The following is a 7,633-nucleotide window of genomic DNA, read 5'->3' on the forward strand; positions in this document are numbered from 1 at the left end:
ATGCATGTGTGTCTTTGCTAGTGAGTCCTGATCTCATTGCTAACATGTCTACACAGCTTTTGAGACTGAGCTGCCTGCTCAGAGAGCAGAGAGAGTCAGTGATGGCTGGAACCTCATCGTGCCTTTGTAGAAATGCAATGAAACTGATTTCAGAGCTGGTGGTGCTCACAACTAATCCAACAGTGGAGGACCGGAGTGCTTCTGAAATGTGCATTTTCCTATCCATTGCACTGAAATGTGTCTCTTCAAAAGTACACTACAGATATCTACATTTAGGGTAGTCAGTTAAAGATACCTTTATAGTAACTGGAGAGTGATAAGCAAATCTAGAGTACAATTAATCTCATTTCCATTTAGGTGTCTAAAACAGGCCAGATGAATCATGTCTCCCAGAAGACCTTGCTTTTGCCACTGACATTTTCATGTCTAAAAGTTAGAGATAATTAATTCCATCCTGCCTGGCATGTAGAAGTGCTAAGTGCTAATTTCATGATCTGAGAGTGTTTTTTAATGAAAAGGAACCACACCTACACTGATTAGTCTGGAACAGAAGAGGTCATACTCTCAATATGAATCTCAAATCAACATAGTTCAGAGGCAGCTGACAAATCACATACAACAAAAATTGCTTCAGAGTGTATGAGAGAAATGGGGAAACCCCTTGGCTTCTTACTGAAGCCAAGGGTAAAAATATATGTATTCAAGTGTAAGCTATTAGAGCAACTATTGCCACAACAAACCACTTCTTGTTCCTCTTTTCCCAACTCAGTTGTCATTGGGTGTATTGGACATGCCATACGTTATGTTATACAGAGTATGCTTTGATTTGACTGAGTTAGCAGCACAACAGGGAGACTAGCTGATCACTTCATTCTGACTCAAGTCCTTTAGAAGGACAGACACATTCTTGTTCTTGTCCAAATCGGAAACATCTCTCCTCAGCTAGTAACAGACTTGTGAGGGTGATCACTGCTCAATGATTTTGAAATGAACTAATGATATCTTCTTGTCATTTTTCTGTCCACTGCTTGTTCCTTTCCTTTGGTGAAGGATGCTGTCGGAAGGTTACCTTTATGGAATCGCCTACCTTTGTGAAGACCTGAACCCTGAGCTCTACAGCAAGAGTTCGGCTGAGGAAGTGGTGTATGAAATGAGGTCCATTAATTGTTCTTCCATGGATGAAGCACGAGGAAAAAGCCTCCTTCAGAGATGCAGATCTGCTGGCAAGTGCATTTCCTCAGTCTGCTCTAAAGGTAGCAAGCATAGCAGAAGGCAGAAAGATAACCTCCTACAGCCTGCACAGCACCCCGCGCCCATGAGGCAGCCATCTCCAGCAATGCATGTCTGTGAGGGGCTGACAAGGAAAGAGACCTACCTGGTTCCATCTTCCTGCAAAAGCATTTGCAAGAACTACAATGATTTGCATATAGCTGGGGACTACGTGGTGCCGATTAGCTCAGTCACAACAGATTTTACCTGCAACAGCGGCATAGGCCCCTTCTTGGAGTCATCAGAGATTCCTCCCCCCATGGAGTCCGTGAGGGTCCCTCCCAGCGACACCATCCGCAAGCCGGTCCAAGGCTACTCCTCGTGCTGGCGGCTGGCGAGCATAGTGCCCCACCAACAGCCCCTCTCCGATTCAGCCCTGAATGACTACCTGGAGCAGAAGCTGGTGGAACTGTACAAGCAGTACATCATGGATAGCACAGCAAACAGGGCATCCCCCACTCAAATCCTGGCCTCGGAGCTTATAATGACTAACATGGATCAAATCAGCATGCAGATATCACGGGAGAGGAATATGGAGACAACCAAGGCCAAAGACATTGTCATTAGCCGTTTCTTACGAATAGCCAGTGAAAAAATATCCTCAGAAATTAGCACACCTAGTCTGCATATTTCTCAATATAGCCACACTAGTGCATAATATTTGAATGTCTGCCATTATTTTATGTTCTGCAAAGTCAATTTTTAGTTTCTTAAGACATTTTTCTACTTCATAAAAATGCATTTACCATCTACTACTTAAATTAAACTTCCCAGTACCTATTAAATAAGTAAAAAATTTCTGTATTGTGCAGCTGCTCTTGTGGACCAGATGATTTATTGTTGGTTCTTTTTAAAAAAGTTTTTCTCCAAAGGCTTATTTCAATAAGCCTCAGACATTAAAAATGTTTTGGTAAAAAAATGACAAGGAGCATATGACGTCCTTCCAGTTGCTCAGGTATTCGCTTTCACCTCCACATGCTTGACGTCTCATTTCAACTTTACTCTGTCTGAAGTGTGCCATCCTACCCCTGGGTCTGTATGAGGTGAAAGCTTACACCCACGCAAGCACAAGTACAGTGATGGCAGAGCCACAGAAATACAGCATTTAGGAGGCCATCTAGTTCATCTCCCTGCCCCAAACAGCTTTACTTATGACATCCCTCCCAGAAGTTTTTCTAATTTGATCTTAAAGACATTAAGGGTTAGACTCTACATTTTCTTCTATACTAACCCTAATTGTTTAAATGATTTCTTCCTGTTAAAAAGTTACCATCTCTTTTCATGAAGCACAAGCTCTCTTCCTAAATGGACTTCATCAGCAGGAGGGTGCATGTGTACCTGTGGGATCTGCACAGAACTGAACTGTTGCAATGGATGCTGGTGTCTGTGGTCACAGACAAACACCACCTTTGCCAGCTTCCTGCAGACCTGTAACGGTGGAGTGCTCATGCAGGGACAGTGATGGTAATAAAGGGGATCCAGGAAGAAGAGTTCACCTTCATTAGGAGAATTGCACATTGAAAAATAGGGGCTCATCCAAAGCTTGTTTGATTAACATGAACAGTTCCTTTGAATGCAAAAGGAAAGGCGAAATGGACTGCTCAGCAGCATGGCTAACCCCTTCTTTTGTTAAGATCATTGCTGTGTGTCATGAGTCAAGGTAATTTGAACCTGATGGATTTCTAATAGGAAGGTCCTTTTTTGTAAAATTTCACTAAAAAAAACCAACAACCCACCCGTCTTCTAGGCAAGGATGGTTATCTACTTTGTGTCTGTATAAAGTATAACATGTCAGTGCCAATCCATTATTGGTTGAGTTTCTAAGTACAAGTATAATATAAATATTAATTTATAATAAATATTCATAAAATGTTTTCACATTGTTGATTCTTCAGTGTTGTTTTGGCCCTGCCCTTCCCTTCCCTTCCCTTCCCTTCCCTTCCCAATATAAGTTATGCCTTTATGTATATTTCAAAAAGAAATGTAAAGTAGTGAACTTGGCAGTTTATTCTGCTGCTGCTGTCTTTCCAGACATTACTCGGATAACTAAGTATATTTTTCTGCTTGTGCAATGAAGGGATATCCAAAAACAGTTGCCATAAGAACCTTTGATGTGTGAATCCAGAGACTGTACATCTGTTGCCATAGCAGCCTACTCAAATGCTATTATTCAGCAATTCAAGATAGGTAATTTCTGGAATATAATATTTCTAGATTATGAACAAATGCAATTTACAAACTAAAAAAAAAATGCTATTTTTAAGAGAAAATATCTTCCATGGTAATGCATAGGTACACATCCATGTTCTGCATGCAAAATCCATTGCTAACAGATCTCTCAAATCTCTTGAAACTCTCCCAGAATAAAAGGATACACTAGAATCTATGAAAATTGCTTGCAAAGAACAGCAAAAGTGAACAACTATAGTAATTTTTATGCTCCAGAAATACAGATTCAGGCTTTTCAAAACAGAGATTTGTTCATGCCTATTGACATTCCCATCACTGAATTTTAGTAGCAAAAGATGTAGTAGCAAGTGACTTGCAGAGTTGAAGGCATAAATCAATACCCTTGCTGAAAGATCTGACGCCTTCATGAGCGAACATAATCGATTCTTACATTCAACTCTACCCACTCCACAGACCACAACCTGTGCAAATAAAACAGCATTTTACCCTCAGTTACTAAAAAATCCCAATCCTGACTTTCCCCCTAGCCTATAGGTTAGCACCCACTTGCCACAGCTTTGGTCTCCCTTCTCAGCAGAGATGGGGAAACTGCAAGGACAGCTGGAAAATGAGGGCTGAGGGGTCTGTCTGGACCCACATGAAAATGTCCTCTTGGTCACTGGGCTCACTCCACAGCTGCTGTGTCAGGGGGCTGTGCAATGGGAACTGGGGGCTCAGCCCTCAGAGGACACCAGTGTTTTAGCAGCGCTTTACAGAGCAGTGGAAAAGACAGATCTTGAATGCAAAAAAGTATGGCTCGTGCATACAGAGGGCATGTTTCCTACTTACCTTTGATTAGTCAGTCAAGTACAAAAGAGTCCATTCTCATGCAGCTTTCTTCCAAGAAAATCGCTTAATGTCATCATGCCTACTTTCAAGTAAAGGCCTTATTTTGTACCATCAGACTGACATTTATTAATTTTATTCATGGAAGAGTCATTATCATTTCAGAAGCTGATTTGTTCTGGAAAGACAGCATCAACCACTTCTTCCTCACATATGGTTATTTTCTTTTTCCTGCCTAAATATAAATCCTTGTTTCATTTTGAGCCCTGTAGCATACCAGCCACATCCCTTTCCCTGAAGCAGCACCAATTAGCTCTTGCATTTAAGGCAGTTTCTATACAGACAGTCAACTGTATCATACTGTCAACTCTTTTGTACTTTCTACTGTGCTCAGATTAAAGTTCATTTATATCTCTGTCCTTTCTCCATTTAAAACTAATCTTCCTCTGCACAGGTGCCTCCCGAGGTGTGGCTGTTTCCTGCTAAATGTACCTGGATAGCTATTAGGCTGCTATTAACATGAGTCAGGTTGTTATCTAAAACGATTATCATATTCTCTCTCCTTTTCCCTCCCTCCTCTCCTCTTTGATCTCAAGGTCAAATATTTAAAGAGAGAGATCCCAATTTTTTAGTAGCTCCATTAAATAACTAAGTTTTAGCCAGGGGCACACCATTTCTTGACAGAAGCTTATCAAAATGCTGTGTGCAAGTCCTGGTGGCTTGGGAATGCATGCTGGTGAGTTTGAGTTCTGCTCTCACAATCCTTCCTAATAATATGTCTGTTTTAATATGACTAAGATCACTTGAGAAGACAAAGGAAATTGTAATTAATATTTCAGTAGCTGTTTGATTGATATTTTGACCAACAGTCAAGAAACTCATCTCAGAAGGATAGTTTATAACCATCTTCAACATACTCTAGCAGCTTCCTTAGGCATTTTTTATGGGTTCTACTACTCACTGCTGGTAACATGGTTATAGCATCCAGGAGTTTTATTGTTTCTATGTAGTGTGGCTGTGCCCCCAAGAGTCTGAGCCCATCTTCAAGGCAGATGAACACTACTTGTGTGCCTCCGGGAAGACTGGGTCTGCAGTGCAAGGAGAAAAATCCTTGGCAGGAGGGATGGATGGAGAAAAAGGTAAAAGGAAGTTGTCGGATTTGCTGCAACCTACAATTGGTTTTAACCCTTTTGCTGACTCTGATTTATTTTCCATACCAAGAAGTGCTGGGGTCAAGGCAAAGGAATATAAAATGCAGGCGGGGCTTTGTGCTGAATGTGAAAAGTGAGCATTTCATGCTCCGATTCCTGTGTTCAGATGAAGGCAAAATGCTAAGCACCTAAAACTGAAATAAATGAGGTTCTGCAGCACTGACCCCAGCCAGGCATTTTACTGGGGTTTCACCTTAGGGGAGGAGCAAGCTGGGACCTCCTGCCACCAGTGGGTTGATGGAGCACCCCAAGGTTCAGCTTGTTCCCCTTCTACTGTCCTTTCAAGGTCTGAAGTGATGGGGAATTATTTAGGACTATCCCTTCCCTGAGCTGCTTTCTACTATGCCTTTCCCTCTGAGGTAGGATCTGCTGAGGATGTAACAAGCTGCTGGTATAAATGGCTTGCGTGGAGCAGGGATGTAAAGAGCCTGCAGGTTTTGTTACCATGTTTATCAGAATTGTTGCAAAATATGTTTGTTACTGGTGTGGACAGGGTAGGCAGCCCTTATTTAGCTAACACTGACCAAGACCTGGCTTCTGAGCTGTTCTGTGCTGGGTAAAACCATTACTGTCTTAGAAGACCATTTAAAGTTTAGAAATGTATAGCAAAAAAATGACTAACATGTAATGGAACAAAATTTTAGGTCAAAACAGAATTATTCTGTGCATTGCAGCATTACTTCTGCTTCCACTGTACGGGGAAGAGCTGGCTTCCTGTCTGTCCCGCATTAATGCTGACAGGATTAGGATGACTTTTCGGAATAATAAGCAGGCTTTCTAAGGGCTGAAGGGAACGTTGTTCCTGAGGCTCATTCTCAGACCTTATATCTCTGTCAAAGCAGATGTTTGATGAACTACCTTGCCTGAAGTGGAAATCCCCTCAAGGAATATTAACAGTGCCTCATTTTGAGTTAACATCTGATTATTACTGAACTCAGTGTTGCCATTCCCCCCAGCATTACCCTCCTGCTTTATCTTTCCACAAGGATGGTCACTGTGGGCTCCTGCACTTCTGCCATGTTAAAACCTCCAGGACTCCTCCAAGGTTTCCCTTGCTCCTCCTGCCGTGGTACTCCCAGTTTGGTGATTTTACATGACGCACTTGGCCTGCTCCTGTGTTCCTCGCCCCTATAGGCCCCTCTTTGCAGAAGATGACCCTGGGTCCCCTGACAACCAGGAGAAGCACCAGGATGGCACAATCGGATACTGAGCATCTGGAGGGAGGCATTGGTGAAGGGTGAGGATGATGAGGAGATGAGGCTGCAGAGTCTCTGTGACAGAGATGAGGGACCTCTGCAGAGGTGGAGGAAGCCCTTGCAGAGTGAGGTCTGTGAAATGTGCTCTGTGTGTTTTTAAATGTGTTTAAAAGACAATCTTTCCAGCTCCACCTGTGGCATTTTTCATCCTTAAAGAGTTGTAGCATCCAACGTGGAGTTTCATCCACTCCCTCTGCAGACAGGGCTAAGCAGGAGACATGAGGGACCTACAGCCAGATCCTGCTTGGAGGGTAGGGGAAGAACAGAAAAAAAACAGTAGTCATTTGAACAGCACCATTCTAATACTGGTGACAAATTCCAAGACATTTCTAAATGGAAAATATTTATCAAAAGAAAGAAACATATTATACATGTTAGAGATAGGCTTAACAGCAGTAGGATCACCAGTCTTAAGAGAGAGGTTAGAGATTGTCAGTTCTGGCATTTTAAACCAATTAATCTCAAGATGTTATAGACCTATTTAGCAAAAACTGGCTAAATAAATAAAATAAAATAAATTAAAAAAAATAAGTAAATCTACGGAGCAGTCAGTATTTCCATTAATAAGGTCATATTAAAAATATACAACCATGTTGCTTGAAATCTGGAGAATTCAAGCAGAAATTTGGTTATTTGATTATGTGCACCTTGAATTTATTATTTTAAAAAAGCATAATCTAACAAGTAGGAAATCTATCAAAAGACATTTTCAAAAAATCAGCCCAGAAATGACCAACAACTGATCCTGAGAGGATCTAGGCAATCACAAATCAATGTGAATTAGAGATTGAGCATCAGAAAGTATGTAGCAAAGCTTCAGAAATGGCCCCTACTTTTGCATCTGTTTTTGCAAGAAAAAACATGAATCAGGAGCTGGTGGAG

The 7,633-nt window shown here is 41.6% G+C and overlaps 1 protein-coding gene across 1 annotated transcript; it reads left to right on the forward strand.

Moving 5' to 3' along the window:
• Positions 1–1,051: 1,051 nt before the first annotated feature.
• On the forward strand, positions 1,052–1,927 carry LOC104545621 (chromosome unknown open reading frame, human CXorf21). The gene has a single exon (XM_010190809.1). It carries the CDS (start codon positions 1,052–1,054, stop codon positions 1,925–1,927), a length of 876 nt encoding a protein of 291 aa, XP_010189111.1.
• Positions 1,928–7,633: the final 5,706 nt, after the last annotated feature.

Source organism: Mesitornis unicolor, unplaced genomic scaffold (assembly GCF_000695765.1).
Source record: "Mesitornis unicolor isolate BGI_N332 unplaced genomic scaffold, ASM69576v1 scaffold3058, whole genome shotgun sequence".
NCBI classification, from domain to species: Eukaryota; Metazoa; Chordata; class Aves; order Mesitornithiformes; family Mesitornithidae; genus Mesitornis; species Mesitornis unicolor.

Bases quoted from the DNA above. Each gene is read 5' to 3' on its own strand.
- LOC104545621 (XM_010190809.1), top strand. From the start codon at position 1,052: ATGCTGTCGGAAGGTTACCTTTATGGAATCGCCTACCTTTGTGAAGAC.